The sequence below is a fragment of the Ylistrum balloti genome, unplaced genomic scaffold (genome assembly GCF_031769215.1).
Source record: "Ylistrum balloti isolate Yb309-2 unplaced genomic scaffold, AGI_CSIRO_Ybal_v1 Utg372420, whole genome shotgun sequence".
In the NCBI taxonomy this organism is placed as follows: domain Eukaryota; kingdom Metazoa; phylum Mollusca; class Bivalvia; order Pectinida; family Pectinidae; genus Ylistrum; species Ylistrum balloti.
Genome location: NW_026783095.1, coordinates 1 through 27,658, shown reverse-complemented (window position 1 = coordinate 27,658; position 27,658 = coordinate 1). Strand labels below are relative to the sequence as shown.

General features: G+C 36.7%; 1 protein-coding gene across 1 annotated transcript; it reads left to right on the top strand.

Moving 5' to 3' along the window:
- Window positions 1-801: 801 nt before the first annotated feature.
- On the top strand, window positions 802-27,647 carry LOC132564613 (serum paraoxonase/arylesterase 1-like). The gene is made up of 11 exons (XM_060229259.1): window positions 802-877; window positions 5,694-5,761; window positions 6,558-6,640; window positions 15,725-15,801; window positions 16,918-16,973; window positions 17,190-17,349; window positions 19,309-19,432; window positions 20,006-20,200; window positions 20,855-20,933; window positions 21,259-21,396; window positions 27,247-27,647. The coding sequence occupies exons 1-11, from the start codon at window positions 802-804 to the stop codon at window positions 27,415-27,417; spliced, it is 1,227 nt and encodes a 408-aa protein (XP_060085242.1). The 3' UTR covers window positions 27,418-27,647.
- Window positions 27,648-27,658: the final 11 nt, after the last annotated feature.

Genomic DNA, 27,658 nt, shown 5'->3' with positions numbered 1-27,658 from the left:
AAAACTAATAAAAAGCCATGTAAACATTGTATAACAGGAGGGAGAGGGGGTGGGGTCAACAGTTACCCAGTCCCGTCTCGCCCTGTATCACCGTCAACCCAGGTTCGATGGGTACAGCTTGTATTTTGTTTTCGAAGGAGAACAAACACTGCTAATTTAAATGTAACAATTTATTTAACAGCAAACATTAATTAACAGGAATTATCAACAACGGCATAGGCTGTTACCGACACAGAGACCCCCATCTTACACTGAATACATAAACTTATCTATCTCTATACAAAATTACATTCCACCCAGCTATAGCTTCCCACCCGATAAAATAACGAATTACGCTACCATTCACCGCCCTACCTCAGAGAAGGTTTTCACCCTGTGGAAGTTAATCCAACGCTCTGCACCCAAATTATTAGACTGCATCTTATACCTTAAAATGACAATACGAGACAGTTTGAACCAATCACAACACATCACCAGAGACAGAACACCCCTGACACGGACGAAAATGCAAGGAAAACAAGACCGGAGAACTTGCACGTGATATACATAGACCTCCGACAAAACGGGTAACAGGTGACAGGACAAAACAATGGAGAGGTCACGGGTACACAGGGTACAAACACTACAGTAGACCTGACACACGGACACCTGTATAAAGCTGTCTAAAATTGAAGCATTGACAGATTTATATCGTATAAAATTACACAAGATATAATGTCCCCCGCTACAGTTGCAAGGCGTTTATTGCGTGGCCGGGATAACCATTTTGGAGTTTGCAATGCCAACAACTCGTCTTTGAACATGGCTAAATGGCCCAGAGCCACACACGATGCTCAGGTTTGGAATAACTGCTGGTTAAGTGCTGCTTTTGAGGCAGGTAACATTGATAGTGTTTGTTTGCTAAGAGACTGTGGTTACGGTCTTAAGCCCTGGTTATTGACTCTTAACATAACCCACAGACAAACTGTGATAGACGTTATAATATCTGCCACCGTAGAACACGCTGTTTTATAGAACGATTGTTTGGAATATGGAAAATAAGATTCAAGTGTTTTCATAGAGGCCTTACATTGTCGCCGTAAAGGTCGTGTAACGTTAGTTCAGCCACTGCTGTACTGCATGATATTGCTTCACAAAGCGGATTCCTGACCATGATGTCGGGGAATAGGATTAGGATTATGACACTGATAACTCGTCTGGAAGCCGAGCCAGGGGCCAGCTAAATGAGCAACTTTTCTCTGGCGCTCGGCCTTATCATCAATGTCAGCAAACAATTACAGAATATATTTCAAAACAACAATAACTCATGTGCGAAACTTGCACGTACATTGTAAAACTATAAAACATGTACATACATTGTAAAACTATAAAACATGTACATTGTAAAACCATAAAACATGTACATACATTGTAAAACAATAAAACATGTACATACATTGTAAAACTATAAAACATGTATATACATTGTAAAACTATAAAACATGTACATACATTGTAAAACTATAAAACATGTACATTGTAAAACCATAAAACATGTACATACATTGTAAAACCATAAAACATGTACATTGTAAAACCATAAAGCATGTAAATACATTGTAAAACTATAAAACATGTACATACATTGTAAAACTATGAAACATGTACATTGTAAAACTATAAAACATGTAAATACATTGTAAAACCATAAAGCATGTATATACATCGTAAAACCATAAAACATGTACATTGTAAAACCATAAAACATGTACATACATTGTATAACCATAAAACATGTACATTGTAAAACCATAACGCATGTATATACATCGTAAAACCATAAAACATGTACATTGTAAAACTATAAAACATGTACATACATTGTAAAACCATAAAACATGTACATACATTGTAAAACTATAAAACATGTACATTGTAAAACTATATAACATGTACATACATTGTAAAACTATACAACATGTACATTGTAAAACTATAAAACATTACCATACATTGTAAAACTATAAAACATGTAAATACATTGTAAAACCATAAAGCATGTATATACATCGTAAAACTCATAAAACATGTACATTGTAAAACCATAAAACATGCATTTACATTGTAAAACTATAAAACATGTACATTGTAAAACCATAAAACATGTACATTGTAAAACTATAAAACATACATTTGTAAAACATACATTGTACATACATTGTAAAACTATAAAACATGTACATTGTAAAACTATATAACATGTACATACATTGTAAAACCATACAACATGTACATTGTAAAACTATAAAACATGTACATTGTAAAACTATAAAACATGTACATACATTGTAAAACCATAAAGCATGTATATACATCGTAAAACTATAAAACATGTACATTGTAAAACTATAAAACATGTATATTGTAAAACTATAAAACATGTTCATACATTGTAAAACTATAAAACATGTACATTGTAAAACTATAAAACATGTACATTGTAAAACTATAAAACATGTATATTCATTGTAAAACTATAAAACATGTACATACATTGTAAAACCATAAAACATGTATATTGTAAAACTATAAAACATGTATATTGTAAAACTATAAAACATGTACATTGTAAAACTATAAAACATGTACATTGTAAAACTATAAAACATGTACATTGTAAAACTATAAAACATGTACATTGTAAAACTATAAAACATGTACATACATTGTAAAACCATAAAACATGTATATTGTAAAACTATAAAACATGTACATTGTAAAACTATAAAACATGCACATTGTAAAACTATAAAACATGTATATTCATTGTAAAACTATAAAACATGTACATACATTGTAAAACCATAAAACATGTATATTGTAAAACTATAAAACATGTATATTCATTGTAAAACTATAAAACATGTACATACATTGTAAAACCATAAAACATGTATATTGTAAAACTATAAAACATGTATATTGTAAAACTATAAAACATGTACAAAAACATGTACATTGTAAAACTATAAAACATGTACATTGTAAAACTATAAAACATGTACATTGTAAAACTATAAAACATGTACATTGTAAAACTATAAAACATGTACATACATTGTAAAACCATAAAACATGTATATTGTAAAACTATAAAACATGTACATTGTAAAACTATAAAACATGTACATTGTAAAACTATAAAACATGTATATTCATTGTAAAACTATAAACAACATGTAAAACCATAAAACATGTACATACATTGTAAAACATGTACATACATTGTAAAACCATAAAACATGTATATTGTAAAACTATAAAACATGTATATTCATTGTAAAACTATAAAACATGTACATACATTGTAAAACCATAAAACATGTATATTGTAAAACTATAAAACATGTACATGTAAAACTATAAAACATGTACATTGTAAAACTATAAAACATGTACATTGCAAAACTATAAAACATGTACATACATTGTAAAACCATAAAACATGTATATTGTAAAACTATAAAACATGTACATTGTAAAACCATAAAACATGTACATTGTAAAACTATAAAACATGTACATTGTAAAACCATAAAACATATACATACATTGTAAAATGTTGTTGAAATGTCTCAGAAACAGGTTACACTTGTCACATGTCATCTCATGGTACCATTGAAGATTGACATCGTGGTATGCCGGGTCATTTGTACACTTCTGTTGGCATCAATGAAAACAAATAGAAATTTAATAAAGAAACAAGCGCAGAGATCAGCGACCATTTAGAACTTTTAAAACGTACCAGTTATAATATAAAGAATTCATCCACCTTCTGTGACCTTTAATTTCATCAAATTTTGTTTGTCTAATTTTTATTTAAATTACTTATCTTTCGCTATTTGTAATCCTGATTACCTGTCCACTACAGATTTGTATATAGTCGGTAAATTTCTTCAGTCGGTACATTTTGTAGTTATTGATATGCAGAATTGCTTTCAAGGTTAGAATTGTGCCAGTGGAATTACTAGCTTGGGAAGAAGATAATTGTTTCAGTGCAGACAAATTTTCTTTCTCACATATAAAACGTTGCCGTTGAATATAAAGTCTCTCGCGCTCAATGTCAAGGCGTTTTACTCTGACGTCCAACTTCCGTTTATCTAATTGATGTATGCTGTAATCATTAGGCAATGTGGCCATACTGTCTTATTTTCTATGACGGACATGAGGCGGATACGGAAGCATATTCCAGCCACGTTGGTATTTATTTTAACTCGAAATTTTGAGATAGTAACTTGAAATTTCCAGTTAGTAATTCGAAATTTTGAGATATTAACTCGAAATTTCGAGTTAGTAATCCGAAATTTCGAATTGCAATCTCAAAATTTCGCGTTGTTATCTCGAAAGTTTAAGACAAAAAAAAGACAACGTGGCCGGAATACGCTTCCGTAGGCGGAGGGTGTAGACGAGCAAGATAAAGCGGAATCCCAGGCAAATTCCACACGTAACTTCAGATCTCTATCCTCTACCAATAGCTTTACAGGCACGCCTTCTGGTTTTCTGATTTCTTGTGTACATGTGTTCTCATCGTCATCATCAAGTGCAATTGTTACACTGTTGTTCGAATCAAATTCGTCATCAAACTCCAGGGACTCACTGAAAATACAGGGAGACAGGAATTAAGGTTCATGGTCAAAGGTATTCTAAACATCTTAAAAAATATATACACTAGATCAACCAACTCCAAACCAGTCACCTCGGCCTGAACGAGAGATGATGTTACATACGGGTCCTGTCAGACATACCTGGCAGTCAGTACATCTTCAGCCATCACTGCGCATTGCACCAACTCGTATAGGTTTAGAATTGTCTCCTCCTCCCTTCCCCTACACCCCTGCCCCCAATTTTTCCCCCATTTTTACTATAAATTCATTTCCAAATTTATTACCATCTCATTTATCTCATAAATCTCTGTTTTCGTTCCTATTAAAAACTGGCACCGATCATTAACTCTATTCCGGACGCAGAGAATCTATTTTTCTGGGGCGAGATTTCTGTGGGCGAATTGACGCATCGAGGGCATATTCGACCGTATTAAAATATTTTGTGCATTTATTTGATGTGTTGATTTTTTTCTTTTATCAAAAAATACTTTTTATTGTAACTAAACATACATTTTTTTTCACAATAATATTCCTTATCTTTAATGAAACAATTTCTAGCGGGGCCGAGATGTACAAGTAACTCTTTTCCTCGGAGTGTGATACGATCAATTCTTAGTCGTCTCGATAATCCCTTCGGTCGATGGACGGATGAAAACAACTGTCCTAAGTTGTTGTATGGAAGACGGTGATAAAAATACCAAAAATGTTTTATAACAATCTCGGTATGTTTTGCACTGTGTCTGAGCGTATATGTGATCACAACGAAAACAACTGCATGTCACACTTCGAGGACAGTAGTCTACCGGTACATCTCGGCCGCACTGTAAATGAGAAATTGTTTGATTAAAAATAATATTTATTGTAAAAAAAATATTCATGAAAATCTGTGGCTACCAAATGTAAATATAAGTACTGTTATATTGCGGGTAAGTGTATTTCCTTTTGGGCATGTTGTTCCCCAATTAAAGCACGTTTCTTCAAGGCGACTGGAATACTCTGTGAGCAGGATTGAAGACAACAGTATAATTCTCATTCAATCCTTTTTTCCAGATCATGTTGAGGACTATTCTTTTGACCGTCCTGGTGGCGTTAATAGTACAACAAGGCGTGCGTTACTGGTAAGTCTGCCGTCCGTCTGACCGTCCTGGTGGCGTTAATAGTACAACAAGGCATGCGTTACTGGTAAGTCTGCCGTCCGTCTGACCGTCCTGGTGGCGTTAATAGTACAACAGGGCGTGCGTTACTGGTAAGTCTGCCGTCCGTCTGACCGTCCTGGTGCCGTTAATAGTACAACAAGGCGTGCGTTACTGGTAGGTCTGCCGTCCGTCTGGCCGTCCTGGTGGCGTTAATAGTACAACAAGGCGTGCGTTACTGGTAAGTCTGCAGTCCGTCTGGCCGTCCTGTTGGCGTTAATATTACAAGACATACGTTACTGGTAAGTCTGCGTCTGGCCTTCCTGGTGCCGTTAATAGTACAACAAGGCGTGCGTTACTGGTAAGTCTGCCGTCCGTCTGACCGTCCTGGTGGCGTTAATAGTACAAGGCGTGCGTTACTGGTAAGTCTGCCGTCCGTCTGACCGTCCTGGTGGCGTTAATAGTACAACAAGGCGTGCGTTACTGGTAAGTCTGCAGTTCGTCTGGCCGTCCTGTTGGCGTTAATATTACAACAAGGCATACGTTACTGGTAAGTCTGCCGTCCGTCTGGCCTTCCTGGTGGCGTTAATAGTACAACAAGGCGTGCGTTACTGGTAAGTCTGCAGTCCGTCTGGCAGTCCTGTTGGCGTTAATATTACAAGGCATACGTTACTGGTAAGTCTGCCGTCCGTCTGGCCTTCCTGGTGCCGTTAATAGTACAACAAGGCGTGCGTTACTGGTAAGTCTGCCGTCCGTCTGACCGTCCTGGTGTCGTTAATAGTACAAGGCGTGCGTTACTGGTAAGTCTGCCGTCCGTCTGACCGTCCTGGTGGCGTTAATAGTACAACAAGGCGTGCGTTACTGGTAAGTCTGCAGTTCGTCTGGCCGTCCTGTTGGCGTTAATATTACAACAAGGCATACGTTACTGGTAAGTCTGCCGTCCGTCTGGCCTTCCTGGTGGCGTTAACAGTACAACAATGCGTACGTTACTGGTAAGTCTGCCGTCCGTCTGGCCGTCCTGGTGGCGTTAATAGTACAACAAGTCGTACGTTATTGGTAAGTCTGCCGTCCGTCTGGCCTTCCTGGTGGCGTTAATAGTACAACAATGCGTACGTTATAGGTGACTCTACTGTCCGTCCGGTCGTCCTGGTGGCGTTAATAGTACAACAAGTCGTACGTTACTGGTAGATCGATTGTCTGTCTAATCGTCCTGATGCCATCAAAATGCTCCAACAAGGCGTATGTAACTGGCAGGTCTACTGTCTGTCTGATCGTCCTTGAAGACCAAATTGTAAGTAAGATCCTCTTTATATATTAATACTGTTCGATTTTGGCAGCAAGATCTTCTAACAGACTATAAGAAGACGCTATGGAAACAAGCTGTGCCACTCTGTTGGTTAACTGGTTTTTGTTTTCATACAAGGCTGATTTATCAAATAGCTAATTAAAACAGATCACAGAAACCTCGCGAAATCTTTCAATATCACGTTCAGATCTATTAATGATGTCTTTTCTTTTAATTAAAAAATATGTATTCATTAATTATATAAATCGTATTAATCCATCGGAGTCGGAATCAAGGACATGACAGAATCTCCTGAGTCAGCTGCTTATCTCGACCTTTTCTTACAACGAAACCATAAACATGCTGAATGATTAATGTGATAGTTCCAAGCTCCCTACTGTACACTTCCATATATGGAGAATAACATCCCTTTATCCTCAACATATGGTATTGTAACTGAATCGATGTTCGATGGTTTGCCCTCAATGACACGAATTTAGAAAAATGACAAAACTCGAGATCCAGGGTGTTGCAAAAGATGGGTGAGTTTTACGGTCGTCATAATGATCTCATTTGAGGTTTGACACTGTTTACTACTAGTTAATATACCTGTTGGTTCCGTTGTTGTTACCGTGTTTAATACTAGTTACTATACCTGTTGGTTCCGTTGTTTACCGTGTTTAATACTAGTCACTATACCTGTTGGTTCCGTTGTTTACCGTGTTTAATACTAGTCACTATACCTGTTGGTTCAGTTGTTGTTTACCGTGTTTAATACTAGTCACTATTCCTGTTGGTTCCGTTGTTTTTTACCGTGTTTACTACTAGTCACTATACCTGTTGGTTCAGTTGTTGTTTACCGTGTTTAATACTAGTCACTATACCTGTTGGTTCAGTTGTTGTTTACCGTGTTTAATACTAGTCACTATACCTGTTGGTTCCGTTGTTGTTTACCGTGTTTAATACTAGTCACTATACCTGTTGGTTCTGTTGTTGTTTACCGTATTTAATGCTAGTCACTAAACCTGTTGGTTCCGTTGTTTACCGTGTTTAATACTAGTTACTATACCTGTTGGTTCTGTTGTTGTTACCGTGTTTAATACTAATTACTATACCTGTTGGTTCCGTTGTTTACCGTGTTTAATACTAGTCACTATACCTGTTGGTTCCGTTGTTGTTTACCGTGTTTACTACTAGTCACTATTCCTGTTGGTTCTGTTGTTGTTTACCGTATTTAATACTATTTACTGAACCTATTGGTTCCGTTGTTGTTTACCGTGTTTACTACTAGTCACTATACCTGTTGGTTCCGTTGTTGTTTACCGTGTTTACTACTAGTCACTATACCTGTTGGTTCTGTTGTTGTTACCGTGTTTAATACTAATTACAAAACCTGTTGGTTCCGTTGTTGTTTACCGTGTTTAATACTAGTCACTATACCTGTTGGTTCAGTTGTTGTTTACCGTGTTTAATACTAGTCACTATACCTGTTGGTTCCGTTGTTTACCGTGTTTAATACTAGTTACTATACCTGTTGGTTCTCTCGTTGTTTACCGTGTTTAATACTAGTTACTGAACTTATTGGTTCCGTTGTTGTTTACCGTGTTTACTACTAGTCACTATACCTGTTGGTTCCGTTGTTGTTTACCGTGTTTAATACTAGTCACTATACCTGTTGGTTCTGTTGTTGTTTACCGTGTTTAATACTAGTCACTATACCTGTTGGTTCTGTTGTTGTTTACCGTATTTAATGCTAGTCACTAAACCTGTTGGTTCCGTTGTTTACCGTGTTTAATACTAGTTACTATACCTGTTGGTTCTGTTGTTGTTACCGTATTTAATACTAATTACTATACCTGTTGGTTCAGTTGTTGTTTACCATATTTAATACTAGTCACTATACCTGTTGGTTCCGTTGTTGTTTACCGTGTTTACTACTAGTCACTATTCCTGTTGGTTCTGTTGTTGTTTACCGTATTTAATACTATTTACTGAACCTATTGGTTCCGTTGTTGTTTACCGTCTTTACTACTAGTCACTATACCTGTTGGTTCCGTTGTTGTTTACCGTGTTTAATACTAGATACTATACCTGTTGGTTCTGTTGTTGTTACCGTGTTTAATACTAGTTACTATACCTGTTGGTTCCGTTGTTGTTTACCGTGTTTAATACTAGTCACTATACCTGTTGGTTCTGTTGTTGTTTACCGTATTTAATGCTAGTCACTAAACCTGTTGGTTCCGTTGTTTACCGTGTTTAATACTAGTTACTATACCTGTTGGTTCTGTTGTTGTTACCGTATTTAATACTAATTACTATACCTGTTGGTTCAGTTGTTGTTTACCATATTTAATACTAGTCACTATACCTGTTGGTTCCGTTGTTGTTTACCGTGTTTACTACTAGTCACTATTCCTGTTGGTTCTGTTGTTGTTTACCGTATTTAATACTATTTACTGAACCTATTGGTTCCGTTGTTGTTTACCGTGTTTACTACTAGTCACTATACCTGTTGGTTCCGTTGTTGTTTACCGTGTTTACTACTAGTCACTATACCTGTTGGTTCTGTTGTTGTTACCGTGTTTAATACTAATTACTATACCTGTTGGTTCAGTTGTTGTTTACTGTGTTTAATGCTAGTCACTATTCCTGTTGGTTCTGTTGTTGTTTACCGTATTTAATGCTATTGACTGAACCTATTGGTTCCGTTGTTGTTTACCGTGTTTACTACTAGTCACTATACCTGTTGGTTCTGTTGTTGTTACCGTGTTTAATACTAATTACAAAACCTGTTGGTTCCGTTGTTGTTTACCGTGTTTACTACTAGTCACTATTCCTGTTGGTTCTGTTGTTGTTTACCGTATTTAATACTATTTACTGAACCTATTGGTTCCGTTGTTGTTTACCGTGTTTACTACTAGTCACTATACCTGTTGGTTCCGTTGTTTACCGTGTTTAATACTAGTTACTATACCTGTTGGTTCCGTTGTTGTTTACCGTGTTTAATACTAGTTACTATACCTGTTGGTTCTGTTGTTGTTACCGTGTTTAATACTAGTTACTATACCTGTTGGTTCCGTTGTTTACCGTGTTTAATACTAGTTACTATACCTGTTGGTTCTGTTGTTGTTACCGTGTTTAATACTAGTCACTATACCTGTTGGTTCTCTCGTTGTTTATCGTGTTGAATACTAGTTACTGAACCTGTTGGTTCTGTTGTTGTTTACCGTGTTTACTACTAGTCACTATACCTGTTGGTTCCGTTGTTTACCGTGTTTAATACTAGTCACTATACCTGTTGGTTCTGTTGTTGTTTACCGTGTTTACTACTAGTCACTATACCTGTTGGTTCTGTTGTTGTTACCGTGTTTAATACTAGTCTCTATACCTGTTGGTTCCGTTTTGTTTGAGTGGTTATATGACATATCCGTAAAAGATAAGGGTTGTGGGAGTTGTGTATGGGGTTAGGGTTAGAGGTGGTGGGGAAGGGGTTAGGGCTAGGGGTTAATGGGTAGGGGTTAGGGTAAGTTTTAGGGCTACGATTAGATGACTGGGAAGGGGAATAAAAGGGGGAAACAGAAAGAATTGGGGGAAGGAGAGGAGAAGAAATGGTTTATAGGAAACAAAGGACAAGACCTCATTCTAGTCTTTTAGACAGGATGATGTAATTTTGTACAGTCAAGAGAATTAAAGCATTTACATTATCTGTAAGCTGCTGATTACCGAGTAAATCGATCGGTGGGTCGCTGATTTGTGTGTGTATAGGTAGTTGGAAAAATGACAACAATGTAATAGATCAGGTTTGTTGGAGTCATTTGCCTGAATACCAGAACACAGAGGACTATCAATAACATTTATATGGAATAAATAAAACTTCAGGGAATTACATTACGTGCTTAGCCAAGCATAATGAATCTACTAAATTCAAGTGCCATTAAAGTAAAATATTGGATTTTTGTGAGTGGGCGTGCGGAGGTTGTCAGTTTATAAACTGAAGGGTCGTTTAAAACAAAGTTTGGCAAGGAGTTCTAGATACTGATAACAGATGGCCAAACATTTTATTATGTTGCCTAGTGTGACACTCTGGAAGACGGTAATTACTACCCATGAGAATATCATGGCTGTAATGATTTTGTTTCTGCTGAGGAAGAATATTGAGAAAAGACCATGAACCAGTTGATGGAAAAGAATAACTTTATCTTGTTAACCTCTTTCCTCGAGGGGAACCCAGCCTGTTTCAGTGTACAGTTTAACTCTATTAGTTAATCTAGTACTACCAGTCTGATATTGAGCTATAGAAAGGCAGTCCCAAACGATATCCCAGCAGTCAGGTATCGGTCGAATGAGAGTGAAGTACAATGTACATAGTTTGTAAACTATACCTCTCCAAAGAGAATTTAAATTTCCTTAAGATATTTATTTTAGGCGAAATCTTAGATATTTTATAATTTATTAACTTATTCCACTGACCATTTCAAGACTTAAGGGAGGATGGAAAGGTTTTATGGGTTTTCTAATACTGAGCGTGGTTTCTAGTTTGGAAGGATTACCACTCACTAAGCATCTTTGTGACCGGTAATGAATTTTGTTCGGGTCACTGTTAAGACGATGTCATCAGTGTAAACAACTTTTTTTTTTTTTGCCTGTTTATCTTTAACAATGTCATTTATGCATTAATGTATATAAAAAATAAGAGAGATCCAAGAATTGAACCCTGTGGATCACCTGCGGAATACACACAAAGTAGACTGGTGAGGTGGTGAAAATATCCACAATCAACAGAGCGATATATGTATAACTTAGACCTAGGAAGCGAATGAAAGGATCATAACAATGAGAGAAAGAGACCTCTACACAACTAGTATGACACTAGTATCCAACAAAGCTTTATTTTACCAGAGTCTGGAGGAGTCGATGGTGACCTATGTATAGTTTCGAAATAAAAGAGTGACATATAAGCAATGTAATAGATATGAATATTGCTACCTTCATATGTTTTTGTAGAGTAAAATTTCAACAGATTAGATAATAATTTAATTGTGTCACTAAAATCATTGCATGTAGTAAGTAAGATTAATGACATTTTCTACTACAAGCAACAAGGGAACATCAAGTCATACCGACAGTACAATTAGGTACTGAAGTTTTACTCATGTCCCTCATACCGACAGTACAATTAGGTACTGAAGTTTTACTGTGTCCCTCATACCGACAGTACAATTAGGTACTGAAGTTTTACTCATGTCCCTCATACCGACAGTACAATTAGGTACTGAAGTTTTACTCATGTCCCTCATACCCACAGTACAATTAGGTACTGAAGTTTTACTCATGTCCCTCACACCAACAGTACAATTAGAAACTGAAGTTTCACTCATGTCCCTCATACCCACAGTACAATTAGGTACTGAAGTTTTACTCATGTCCCTCACACCAACAGTACAATTAGAAACTGAAGTTTTACTCATGTCCCTCATACCGACAGTACAATTAGGTACTGAAGTTTTACTCATGTCCCACATACCGACAGTACAAGTAGGTACTGAAGTTTTACTGTGTCCCTCATACCGACAGTATAATTAGGTACTGAAGTTTTACTCATGCCCCTCATACCGACAGTACAATTAAGACAATTAGTGAATTTCGGATGTATACCGTTTTTTTTTACATTTTTGAATCTCAAACTTATCTGTTGTATTACAAGCAAAATGTTTTGTTTTTTTTTTCTCTCATCGGTTTATATATTTTATATACAAATTTTACTATCCTTTAAGAGTGAATTTTTATATCCTCAATTTTCAATTTCAACAAATTTCATTAACTTTTCATATGTTTATAGGATCGGCTATACCTATGTAGGTGCTTTCCAAACTTCTCTACGATATATATTCTGCATTACATTAAATAGGTAGAAGTAGGTAAGGGGAGGTAACTTCAATTTGTTATGGAATATAAAGTATTTATCAAATTAATACAGATGGAAGTATTCATGGAGCATTCTATTTTGAATTACGCAAATGATACAAATATGTTGATGATTTATCACACATGAATCCCGGGATACAGATCTTAAGTCCCTGTGTATGTACACCTCGACCATCAAATCACTGGATATATATAACAATTTATCCACAACTTTGTATCTAATGGTGTGCGTATTTATGATTTAGTTTTTGGAGATGTAAATGATTATTTATTTTTACCTGTATTGGAGTACATCCTCTTAACACAATGTATAGTAGAGTAATTAAACATATATATAATTAACATAATAGTAAATACTACACAATGACCAGTCCAGTCTGTATATATACTAAAAGGATAAAGAAACGCAGGGTGAACTTTAAACCAGAAATTAAGTATGATATCGGGCTTCATTTAAAACGAAATTTTGTATACTTACAGATAAATTAAAGCTTAAAAATTTCCAAAGTCTGTATTTTGCATCTGACAATTGGTTTAGAGGAACTAACGATTAAATTGAATGGACCCATAGGATTTTGAAATTGAAATTGAACTGACTCATCAATATCATGTGTGTCCGCCGTTTGCTGTGGTCACGGCCCTTATTCTTCTGGTCATAGAGTTCATGAGAGCGTTAATCCGTCTTATGGGGATGTTGTCCCACTCTTCAATCAGAGCTCTGGTCAACTGCTCTCGAGTAGCAGGGGGTGGCTGGCGCTTTCGAACCTGTCTATCCAACTGGTCCCAAAGATGCTCGATCGGGGACAAATCAGGGCTATATGGCGGCAAATCTAGTGGTTGAATGTTGTTGTTGGCCAGAAAGACTTGGCAAGTCCTTGCTACGTGGGGCCTAGCATTATCCTGCTGGAGGGTTAGATTATGCTGCTGTAAGAAAGGGATAACATGGGGTCGGAGGATCTCATCTCTATACTTAGTTGCTGTTAAATTGCCATCAATAACAACCAATTGTGATTTTAACCCGTGTGAGATTCCTCCCCACACCATTACTGAACCGCCCCCAAACCTATCCCTCTCTACAACGCAAGCGTCCGTAAAACGTTCGCCACGACGTCGGTAGACACGTTGACGGCCGTCAGATCGATCAAGACAGAATCGAGACTCGTCCGTGAAGAAAACTTGTCTCCACTGCTAACGTCGAGCAGGGGTAAGGTGTGGACCTTCGTAGGGGCGACGTGCTCTTACTTCTCGTAATCGATTCCTTACAGTTTTTGAACTTATAGGATATATTTCCACGAACATTAAGTGCACTCTCAACGGCAGTAAGGCGCCGATTACGCACATGAGAGACGACGATATAGCGATCCTGATGTCGTGACGTTACGCGCGGACGTCCTGACCTAGGTCGATCGGCCAATCGCCCAGTTTCCCGAAGACGTCTTACAAGACGTTCTATGGTGGAAACATTAACACCAAAGTGCCTAGCAATCTGATTTTGCAGCTGTCCTTGCATCAGCATCTGAATGGCCTGACCCATCTGAACTTCTGTGAGTCGTGCCATTCTTAAAAATTCTCAATTAATTTTAGGGAAGCAGTTGGTCTGTATTAAAGACTAACGAAGAGTGACTTGAACAACGCTGCATGAGACCAGAACAACACGGTGCACGAGATTCTTGTTTTTTCCTTCCTCCATTTACCAGAGCTGCGCACTGTACCGTGACTAAATTTTCGATACATGACAAGGTGTAATATGACCTAATTACTCAATCCACAAAGTTTCACTTTATTTGGAGAACGCGTTTTCAAAATATCGGTTTAAATATTACCCTGCGTTTCTTTATCCTTTCAGTATATATATAGATATTGATGTGTGTTCTTAATAAAGATGGTTATATCACGCTGCATGTCGGTAATCACTACATACAAAATAGGAGGAAGATTACGGATTAAATCTATTGGTTTGATGTATATACTCAGTTATGTTAAGGGGACTAGCTTTATTGATATCTGTGTTAGATATTATACACCTATTCAGAAGATTATAGATTTACAAGTAAAATGATACGCGTCAGTGACCCTTCGCATGTTTTACTGCTTTGTGCCACAATAGATGGTGGGCTATTCAAATCGCTCTGCGTCCGTGGTCCGTCCTTCCGTAAACAATTTTTGTTATCGCTATTTCTTGAGAGGGACCGGATGGATCTTTCTCAAATTCCATATGATGGATCCCCTTGGTCCCTAGTTGTGCCCGGTTGATTTTGGGACTGTTAAAAAGTGGCCGATAGGCAGCCATCTTTGATTTAGCCTAGTAAAGATTGTTATTGCTATTTTCTAATAAGTACTGAATAGACATCTCTCAAATTTCATACATATGGCTCCTTTGATCTCTCCTTGTGTTCGTTTGATTTTGGACTGATCAGAGGAAAAAAATTACTTCCAAGCGGCCATTTTGGATTTGGCATGTAAAGATTATCATCACAAATTCTGCAAAGGAATGTTCAAATGTCTTATCATTAATAGCAAAAACAGAGAAAAGAAGGGAAAAGATCCAACTGTTAAAGAACATATAAAGATCAAACAATGGCGGGCGTCTAGATCTCTCTGGGATCTCTTGTTTTCTTTAAGCTTTGTCGTTTTTTTTGTTTTTTTTTTCATTGGTAAATTTCATCACAATTATATTTTTATATAATTATTTAGATTTGACTTGCTTTTAAGAGTGCATTTTTATATTCTTTTTCGAGGTTTTTTATGGACTATCATAAAACTCGGACAATAATCCATCACCGACCTGGACCATGTAGATATCTGGACGGCGCAGGTCTGTAGAATGTAACCTCATTCCTCCACTAACTCCAAACATTATTGTTGTTGTGAACGATCGTCTCTTGGCAGGAACAACAATGCGTTTTTTGGTTATCCGATATTCCTTTGTTTTTGATAACGAACCTATTTTTTCACCAATTTTTTGTCAGATACCGGAAACACATATACTTTATTAATTTATCTATTTTCTCTGAATTTATTAATGCTACTAGAATTCTAAAACTAATTGATAAATGACCAGAGAAAATATCAGAGCCATTGTTCGATAATTTCATTGGATTTATCGCACTCATTAATATTGAAACAAAACTCAAATACGTTATTGATGAACACTTTTTTGATTGAACGATATACATACGTGTAATAATATATTGTTTTATCATTTATCAAATATATTACATATATTATCGTATATATCACATATACGCTAGGTGTCTAGATTGCAAAACATACCTAGATTTATGTAAAACAGGTTGCCTCAAAAATTTGACAATTCGTGTCCCTACTGCTGCTATTACTTCATTGATCATATATCTATACAAATGTATATATATATATATATATATATATATATATACATAATATGCTTTAATATACCTCTTCATAATGTGATATCGATGATATATTGATAATGGCTAGATAAGTGAAATATCAATTTTGCTAAACTGCCAGTTTACAACAGGGGTATGTAAAGTAAACTATTTATATTGGATGTATACATGTATATCCATTTTATATAATCCTCCGAACGAGAAATGAATATCAGGCAATTCATGTAAAATGGCACTAGAGTGAAAATAATATGAGACGAAACTGTGTTATAGAATATTAAAAAGGATTTTACAATATTATACAATATCATACGATATTATAAACATTATACAGTGTTATACAGTATTATACAATATCATACGATATTATAAACATTATACAGTGTTATACAGTATTATACAATATCATACGATATTATAAACATTATACAGTGTTATACAGTATTATACATACATACAATTCTTTTCACACGGAAATGTATCCTTAGTATCCAGTATTTCTCTTACAGGTGTATCACTGTTCTGAAAAAAAAACTTTAAACACATCAATTTGGTTACAGATGGTGGTTCAGAAGACCTCACCGTGTTAGACAATGGTTTGACCTTCATCTCCTCGGTTTGTTTATCCTGCTGAATCATCCCTGTACTGTCCAATGTCCTTGTAGCACGTGCTCACTGTCCCAGACAATAACTTTGAGGTTATGGATCGGTTTACTAGATAATGATTAGTTATTACAGACAACTCCTTCAAAAGACAATACTTGTCCTGAATCTTATCTATGTAAATGCATCGAGGACGCCGGTTCAGACAACAATTTCTCAAATGTTTCAGGGATTTTGTTCCTGGACTCGAGGCCGAATTCTTCTTTTTGACTTCAATCAGCTTGACAGTCCATCACATGAGGTGAAGGAGTTACGCATTACCAGCTCTATTCGTGATTTGTCTCATTCATCTTTCCATGGAATGTCTGTTTGGCAGGACAGTACAACCGGTAAGATTATAATAAAATGAGTTATCTGCTCCTGAATGTGAATGAGACTAGACAGATAAAATAATCTTAACAAAGAGTTATCTGCCTCTGTATGGGTGTTAGATTAGACAAATGAACTAATTTTAAGAACGAGTTATCTACCCCTTGAGGGGTGTTCGATTAGACAAATGAACTACCCTTTAGACTGAGTTATCCATCCCCGAACGGTTGTAAGACTAATCAGATGAACCAACCTTGATGCATAGTTATCCGCCCTTGAAATGGATGAACTAACCTTAAGTACGAGTTACCTATCCCTGAATGGGTTTGAGACTAAACAGGTGAATTTATTTTAAGAATGAGTCGTTTACCTTAAATGAGTGTTACACAACTCGTGTGATACAGCATTATGAGGGATTTTTCATCAACTGGTCTGCATGTGTTGCAGATAAATTTCTAAGCATCCACAGTTTATTCTGATATTTTCAAAGCGGCACATCTTTTCAATACAAACTTAGATACAATAAAAGTGTACTGGACAGCTGTTTCGTCCTTGAGGAATTGTCAGTGATATAATGGATTTAAATTTTGAAGTTTAGGGGGCGACTGAAAAAAATCTAAATTGATCCTGTTCTTGTGTGACAGATGAACTAATCCTATATACGAGTTATCTACCCCTGCACTGTGTGTATTACAGATGAACTAACATTGTGTACGAGTTATCTACCCCTTCACTGTGTGTATGACAGATGAACTAACATTGTGTACGAGTTATCTACCCCTGCACTGTGTGTTCGACAGATGAACTAACATTGTGTACGAGTTATCTACCCCTTCACTGTGTGTATGACAGATGAACTAACATTGTGTACGAGTTATCTACCCTTTCACTGTGTGTATGACAGATGAACTAACATTGTGTACGAGTTATCTACCCTTTCACTGTGTGTGTGACAGATGAACTAACATTGTGTACGAGTTATCTACCCCTTCACTGTGTGTGTGACAGATGAACTAACATTGTGTACGTGTTATTTACCCCTTCACTGTGTGTATTACAGATGAACTAACATTGTGTACGAGTTATCTACCCCTTCACTGTGTGTATTACAGATGAACTAACATTGTGTACGAGTTATCTACCCCTTCACTGTGTGTATTACAGATGAACTAACATTGTGTACGAGTTATCTACCCCTTCACTGTGTGTATGACAGATGAACTAACATTGTATACAAACCAGATTATCTCGAAGTTTCAGGTTCAGTCATACATTGTACAAACTTAAGTTCAGATAAATTTACAATGGCGATTAACATATAACGTTTGAATACTTATGCTGATTACTAGATCACATGATCATCAGCCTTATCGATCTACAGCGTATTTGTCTTTGACTAAAGTATCAGCAGGTGACATCTTGTTTTAGGTTGAAAATTTTATAGAAATATCAATATGGAACCATTGCTCAATGATCCGTGGCCTAGGTGTCTGACATTCGACTTTTCTGCTAAATTCTAAAGAAATCAGTAATTTGTTCAGTCCCTCAGTTTGTCGAAGTTATAACATACGGCCATAGATTTGATACAAATGAAATCAAATAATGCCCGTCAAACCAATCCATCTAAATCATCACACGGGTTTAAAATACTTACACTTTATGTCACGTAAGGTTTTTCTGAGTGTCGAGAATCTTATGCTGTCGGATGGTTCCTTATATTTCATTATATTCATTAAATTTGTGGAGCAATCTGAATCTGAATACGAGCGTTTCAATTAATTTTGACAATTATATTTAAGGAATTTTTTAGATCGAAGCAAAATAAAAACTTAATAAAAGGGCTTTCTTATTGTATGATATCCTCGTCTGTTATCTTATAACTGACGAATTAGACACTCTATATCTTACGATATCCTTGTACATATTCCAAACTCTCAGTGATACTGATTATATTTACTATATTGAAAGCCTTTTTTCAGGGGAGATAACTTTGATGGTAATAAACCATGCCGGTCCTGAAGATCACATAGAAGTATTCAAGTTTCAGAAGGAATCACAAACATTACGTCATACTGATTCAATCACAAGTCCGAAACTGACCAAGTAAGTCCGAAACTGACCAAGTAAGTCCGAAACTGACCACGTATGTCCGAAACTGACAAATTAAGTCCGAAACTGACAAAGTAAGTCCGACTCTGACAAGGTAAGTCTGAAACTGACAAAGTAGGTCCGAAACTGACAAAGTAAGTCTGAAACTGACAAGGTAAGTGAGAATCTGGCAAAGTAAGTCCGAAACTGACAAAGTAAGTCCGAAACTGACAAAGTAAGTCCGAAACTGACAAGGTAAGTCCGAAACTGACAAAGTAGGTCCGAAACTGACAAAGTAGGTCCGAAACTGACAAAGTAAGTCTGAAGGAAACATCACCATTAGACAGGATTCATTAACGTAATAGAAAACAATATTGATGGCTTTTTAAAGCTTTAATATTCTTATCATTTTTAAAAAGTATAAAAAATATTTCAGTGTATGTTGTAATGTAGTTCATCTTATTTGAAGCTTATTTCAAGATTTGAATGAAAATGGTGTTTCACCTGAGATAAAAAAAAACATCAATGAAAAATAAGGATTCTTTCAATCGTGCATAGATCACCAATGACTTGTTAATTTAAATTCAGTATGAATGACTTGGTGATGACAAGTGACAGGACTTTCTACATCACCAAGTACACGACGCTGCGTGATTACCTACAGCTGGAGCTGTTGTTGATGTTGAAATATGGTGAGATACTGTACTACGATGGCAGGGATTTCCGGAGTGTGGCACAGGGGCTACACTTACCCAACGGCATCAACGTGTCACCAGACAAGAGGTTAGTATTTAGGGTTATTACAACACAACCCGACAATTGCATCAATTTTATCACCAGACAAGAGGTCAGTATTTAGGGTTATTACTACACAACACGACAATTACATCAATGTGTCACCAGACAAGAGGTCAGTATTTAGGGTTATTACAACACAACACGACAATTGCATCAATGTGTCACCAGACAAGAGGTTTGTATTTAGGGTTATTACAACACAACCCGACAATTGCATCAATTTTATCACCAGACAAGAGGTCAGTATTTAGGGTTATTACTACACAACACGACAATTACATCAATGTGTCACCAGACAAGAGGTCAGTATTTAGGGTTATTACAACACAACACGACAATTGCATCAATGTGTCACCAGACAAGAGGTTTGTATTTAGGGTTATTACAACACAACACGACAATTGCATCAACGTGTCATCTGACGAGAGGACATTATCTAGAGTTATCACAACACGACAAATACCATTAGAGAGTCAATGTTCGTGATTTCAATTGGAACTGTTCTCATTGCTACTCTCGGGGTCTAACATCAACAGTTATTCCATAAAGTAGAATTTTCAGTATGAGTTTAAATGTTTATAAATTCTGTGTTTGTACTGGTCGAGTCGTGCCTCTGTGACGTGTCAGATTTTCTTGTAGATATTTGTACGTGTCAGAATTCGGGAGGAAGCAGCTGAAATCCTATCGTATTGTAGACAAGAACCTGGAGCATGTCGATGTAAGGCTTCCGGTTATATACTTGTCGTGGAATGTATGTAATGTTAAATTTGTGTTTTACTATACTGTATGATGGTATATGTATTAAATTGATATGACTGGACGAAAGGCTGCCTTGTCTGATAAGGAATATAATGTAGCTAATCAATGGAGAAAATAGGCGTGTATTTAACGTTATGTAAGTGAATAAGGAAGCTTTGGTTTTTGGACATTAAAGAAAACTATCACATACACTGTGACTGATGTGGTATACAGATTTCAGAAAAACAGTTTTCTGTTTTAATTTGGATCAAAGGCATGAAATTGTATGCATTCTAATCCATCAGGATTTGTTTCTGAACACGCTCGTGGACAACATAGAGATAGACAAAGAATCGGGAGATCTTTGGGTAGGATGCCATCCCATTCATTATCACCTGATGGAGTATAGCAGTCTCGGGCCTCGGAGCCGCATGCCTTCACAGGTACAACTGTTTGTGTTATAAACACTCCATACTGTAGTATTTAACACTTACTTAACATAGACCTTATCAAAACTGCTAGTGGTTGTGTTATAAACACTTTATACTGTAGTACTTAACACTTGCTGAACATAGACCTTACTAAATCTTCTAGTGGTTGTGTTATAAACACTCCATACTGTAGTACTTAACACTTACTTAACATAGACCTAAATCTTCTAGTGGTTGTGTTATAAACACTCCATACTGTAGTACTTAACACTTACTTAACATAGACCTTACTAAAACTTCTAGTGGTTGTGTTATAAACACTCCATACTGTAGTACTTAACACTTACTTAACATAGACCTTACTAAAACTTCTAGTGGTTGTGTTATAAACACTCCATACTGTAGTACTTAACACTTACTTAACATAGACCTTACTAAAACTTCTAGTGGTTGTGTTATAAACACTCCATACTGTAGTACTTAACACTTACTGAACATAGACCTTACTAAAACTTCTAGTGGTTGTGTTATAAACACTCCATACTGTAGTACTTAACACTTACTTAACATAGACCTTACTAAAACTTCTAGTGGTTGTGTTATAAACACTCCATACTGTAGTACTTAACACTTACTTAACATAGACCTTACTAAACCTTCTAGTGGTTGTGTTATAAACACTCCATACTGTAGTACTTAACACTTACTTAACATAGACTTAACCTTCTAGTGGTTGTGTTATAAACACTCCATACTGTAGTACTTAACACTTACTTAACATAGACCTTACTAAAACTTCTAGTGGTTGTGTTATAAACACTCCATACTGTAGTACTTAACACTTACTGAACATAGACTTAACCTTCTAGTGGTTGTGTTATAAACACTCCATACTGTAGTACTTAACACTTACTTAACATAGACCTTACTAAAACTTCTAGTGGTTGTGTTATAAACACTCCATACTGTAGTACTTAACACTTACTTAACATAGACCTAAATCTTCTAGTGGTTGTGTTATAAACACTCCATACTGTAGTACTTAACACTTACTTAACATAGACCTAAATCTTCTAGTGGTTGTGTTATAAACACTCCATACTGTAGTACTTAACACTTACTTAACATAGACCTTACTAAAACTTCTAGTGGTTGTGTTATAAACACTCCATACTGTAGTACTTAACACTTACTTAACATAGACCTTACTAAAACTTCTAGTGGTTGTGTTATAAACACTCCATACTGTAGTACTTAACACTTACTGAACATAGACTTAACCTTCTAGTGGTTGTGTTATAAACACTCCATAGTGTAGTACTTAACACTTACTGAACATAGACCTAACCTTCTAGTGGTTGTGTTATAAACACTCCATACTGTAGTACTTAACGCTTACTTAACATAGACCTAAATCTTCTAGTGGCTGTGTTATAATCACTCCATACTGTAGTACTTAACGCTTACTTAACATAGACCTTACTAAAACTTCTAGTGGTTGTGTTATAAACACTCCATACTGTAGTACTTACCATTTTGTATACATTAAAAACCTACTGCTGATAAAACATTTGATGTGGCGAATATCGTGATATAAAGTTAGGTAATAATTAGAATAGTTACGGAACACCATTGAAGCGATAAAAACATGATATATACACGTCGTTACTTTTACAAAAGTACAAAGGTATCCCCATGGCCAGAACGTGTTATATATTTCTGTATAGCAACTTATTCGTCCGCCCGTCCTGTCATGTTCCTTTACATCACGTGGAGCCCGTTCAAAATCGAGGTAACATGTAGAGAATCTGGTGTATTCACAGTTCTATACCTGTTCAGATTGTGGTAGGTTCACAGCTCTATACCTGTTCAGATTCTGGTAGATTCACAGCTCTTTACCTGTTCAGATTCTGGTAGGTTCACAGTTCTATACCTGTTCAGATTGTTGTAGGTTCACAGTTCTATACCTGTTCAGATTGTGGTAGGTTCACAGCTCTATACCTGTTCAGATTCTGGTAGGTTCACAGCTCCTTACCTGTTCAGATTCTGGTAGGTTCACAGTTCTATACTTGTTCAGATTGTGGTAGGTTCACAGCTCTATACCTGTTCAGATTCTGGTAGGTTCACAGCTCCTTACCTGTTCAGATTCTGGTAGGTTCACAGTTCTATACTTGTTCAGATTGTGGTAGGTTCACAGTTCTATACCTGTTCAGATTGTAGTAGGTTGACAGTTCTCTACCTGTTCAGATTGTGGTAGGTTCACAGTTCTTTACCTGTTCAGATTGTGGTAGGTTCACAGTTCTATACCTGTTCAGATTGTGGTAGGTTCACAGTTCTATACCTGTTCAGATTGCTGTAGGTTCACAGTTCCATACCTGTTCAGATTCTGGTAGGTTCACAGTTCTATACTTGTTCAGATTGTGGTAGGTTCACAGTTCTTTACCTGTTCAGATTGTGGTAGGTTCACAGTTCTTTACCTGTTCAGATTGTGGTAGGTTCACAGTTCTATACCTGTTCAGATTGTGGTAGGTTCACAGTTCTATACCTGTTCATATTGTGGTAGGTTCACAGTTCTATACCTGTTCAGATTGTGGTAGGTTCACAGTTCTTTACCTGTTCAGATTGTGGTAGGTTCACAGTTCTATACCTGTTCAGATTGTGGTAGGTTCACAGTTCTATACCTGTTCAGATTGCTGTAGGTTCACAGTTCCATACCTGTTCAGATTCTGGTAGGTTCACAGTTCTATACTTGTTCAGATTGTGGTAGGTTCACAGTTCTTTACCTGTTCAGATTGTGGTAGGTTCACAGTTCTTTACCTGTTCAGATTGTGGTAGGTTCACAGTTCTATACCTGTTCAGATTGTGGTAGGTTCACAGTTCTATACCTGTTCATATTGTGGTAGGTTCACAGTTCTATACCTGTTCAGATTGTGGTAGGTTCACAGTTCTTTACCTGTTCAGATTGTTGTAGGTTCACAGTTCTATACCTGTTCAGATTGTTGTAGGTTCACAGTTCTATACCTGTTCAGATTGTTGTAGGTTCACAGTTCTATACCTGTTCAGATTGTGGTAGGTTCACAGCTCTATACCTGTTCAGATTGTGGTAGGTTCACAGTTCTATACCTGTTCAGATTGTAGTAGGTTCACAGTTCTATACTTGTTCAGATTGTGGTAGGTTCACAGTTCTATACTTGTTCAGATTGTTGTAGGTTCACAGTTCTTTACCTGTTCAGATTGTTGTAGGTTCACAGTTCTTTACCTGTTCAGATTGTAGTAGGTTAACTGTTCTATACCTGTTCATATTGTGGTAGGTTCACAGTTCTATACCTGTTCAGATTGTGGTAGGTTCACAATTCTATACCTGTTCAGATTCTGGTAGGTTGACAGTTCTATACCTGTTCAGATTCTGGTAGGTTCACAGTTCTATACCTGTTCAGATTCTGGTAGGTTAATAGTTCCATACCTGTTCAGATTGTTGTAGGTTAACAGTTCTATAGATGTTCAGATTGTGGTAGGTTCACAGTTCTATACCTGTTCAGATTCTGGTAGGTTCACAGTTCTATACTTGTTCAGATTGCTGTAGGTTCACAGTTCTATACCTGTTCAGATTGTGGTAGGTTCACAGTTCTATACCTGTTCAGATTGTTGTAGGTTCACAGTTCTATACCTGTTCAGATTGTGGTAGGTTCACAGTTCTATACCTGTTCAGATTGTTGTAGGTTCACAGTTCTATACTTGTTCAGATTGTGGTAGGTTCACAGTTCTATACCTGTTCAGATTGTGGTAGGTTCACAGTTCTATACCTGTTCAGATTGTTGTAGGTTCACAGTTCTATACCTGTTCAGATTGTTGTAGGTTCACAGTTCTATACCTGTTCAGATTGTTGTAGGTTCACAGTTCTATACCTGTTCAGATTGTGGTAGGTTCACAGCTCTATACCTGTTCAGATTGTGGTAGGTTCACAGTTCTATACCTGTTCAGATTCTGGTAGGTTCACAGTTCTATACTTGTTCAGATTGTGGTAGGTTCACAGTTCTATACCTGTTCAGATTGTTGTAGGTTCACAGTTCTTTACCTGTTCAGATTGTTGTAGGTTCACAGTTCTATACCTGTTCAGATTGTTGTAGGTTCACAGTTCTATACCTGTTCAGATTGTTGTAGGTTCACAGTTCTATACCTGTTCAGATTGTGGTAGGTTCACAGCTCTATACCTGTTCAGATTCTGGTAGGTTCACAGCTCCTTACCTGTTCAGATTCTGGTAGGTTCACAGTTCTATACTTGTTCAGATTGTGGTAGGTTCACAGCTCTATACCTGTTCAGATTCTGGTTGGTTCACAGCTCCTTACCTGTTCAGATTGTTGTAGGTTCACAGTTCTATACTTGTTCAGATTGTGGTAGGTTCACAGTTCTATACCTGTTCAGATTGTAGTAGGTTGACAGTTCTCTACCTGTTCAGATTGCGGTAGGTTCACAGTTCTTTACCTGTTCAGATTGTGGTAGGTTCACAGTTCTATGCCTGTTCAGATTGTGGTAGGTTCACAGTTCTATACCTGTTCAGATTGCTGTAGGTTCACAGTTCCATACCTGTTCAGATTCTGGTAGGTTCACAGCTCCTTACCTGTTCAGATTCTGGTAGGTTCACAGTTCTATACCTGTTCAGACTGTGGTAGGTTCACAGTTCTATACCTGTTCAGATTCTGGTAGGTTCACAGTTCTATACTTGTTCAGATTGTGGTAGGTTCACAGTTCTATACCTGTTCAGATTGTTGTAGGTTCACAGTTCTTTACCTGTTCAGATTGTTGTAGGTTCACAGTTCTATACCTGTTCAGATTGTTGTAGGTTCACAGTTCTATACCTGTTCAGATTGTTGTAGGTTCACAGTTCTATACTTGTTCAGATTCTGGTAGGTTCACAGTTCTTTACCTGTTCAGATTGTAGTAGGTTAACTGTTCTATACCTGTTCATATTGTGGTAGGTTCACAGTTCTATACCTGTTCAGATTGTGGTAGGTTCACAGTTCTATACCTGTTCAGATTCTGGTAGGTTGACAGTTCTATACCTGTTCAGATTGTTTAAGGTTCACAGTTCTATAGATGTTCAGATTGTGGTAGGTTCACAGTTCTATACCTGTTCAGATTCTGGTAGGTTCACAGTTCTATACCTGTTCAGATTGCTGTAGGTTCACAGTTCTATACCTGTTCAGATTGTGGTAGGTTCACAGTTCTATACCTGTTCAGATTGTTGTAGGTTCACAGTTCTATACCTGTTCAGATTCTGGTAGGTTCACAGTTCTATACCTGTTCAGATTGTTGTAGGTTCACAGTTCTATACTTGTTCAGATTGTGGTAGGTTCACAGTTCTATACCTGTTCAGATTGTGGTATGTTCACAGTTCTTTACCTGTTCAGATTGTGGTAGGTTCACAGTTCTATACCTGTTCAGATTGTTGTAGGTTCACAGTTCTATACCTGTTCAGATTGTTGTAGGTTCACAGTTCTATACTTGTTCAGATTGTGGTAGGTTCACAGTTCTATACCTGTTCAAATTGTTGTAGGTTCACAGTTCTATACCTGCTCAGATTCTGGTAGGTTAACAGCTCATTACCTGTTCAGATTGCTGTAGGTTCACATATTGTTCTAGGTTCACAGTTCTATACCTGTTCAGATTGTGGTAGGTTCACAGTTCTATACCTGTTCAGATTGTGGTAGGTTCACAGTTCTATACTTGTTCAGATTGTAGTAGGTTCACAGTTCTATACCTGCTAAGATTCTGGTAGGTTCACAGCTCTTTACCTGTTCAGATTGTGGTAGGTGGTAGGTGTTTTCTGCCTAGTTATATCATTTAAAGCTATCTTTTCACAGATCCTGAAGGTGAAGACATCAGAGGGAAAGTTTACGGAGGCTGTGGAGGTGTTCAGAGATTCTGGATCTGAGTTAACCGGATCTACTGTAGCCTCTGTCTATCAGGGTAAAATGATAGTGGGCACTCTGGCGTATCAACTAATGGTGTGTGACCTTGTATACACGGACTGATCTTAAGGAAGTCAAAATGTTATAACTCCTTAAAATCTGCAGACTCAAAGGCCACACCACATCACAGAGGTGTGAAATAGTTCTACCAGGGACATAGAAACTGAATAAACAATATATTACTTAATCAGAAACGCTACGTTCATACACGGTAAATTTTATCAACCATGAAATTTAACCAATTTGGCTGACTTGTTGTTAAGTCCTATTTAGCTGTTTAGTTTAGAGATGGATCATGTGGCTA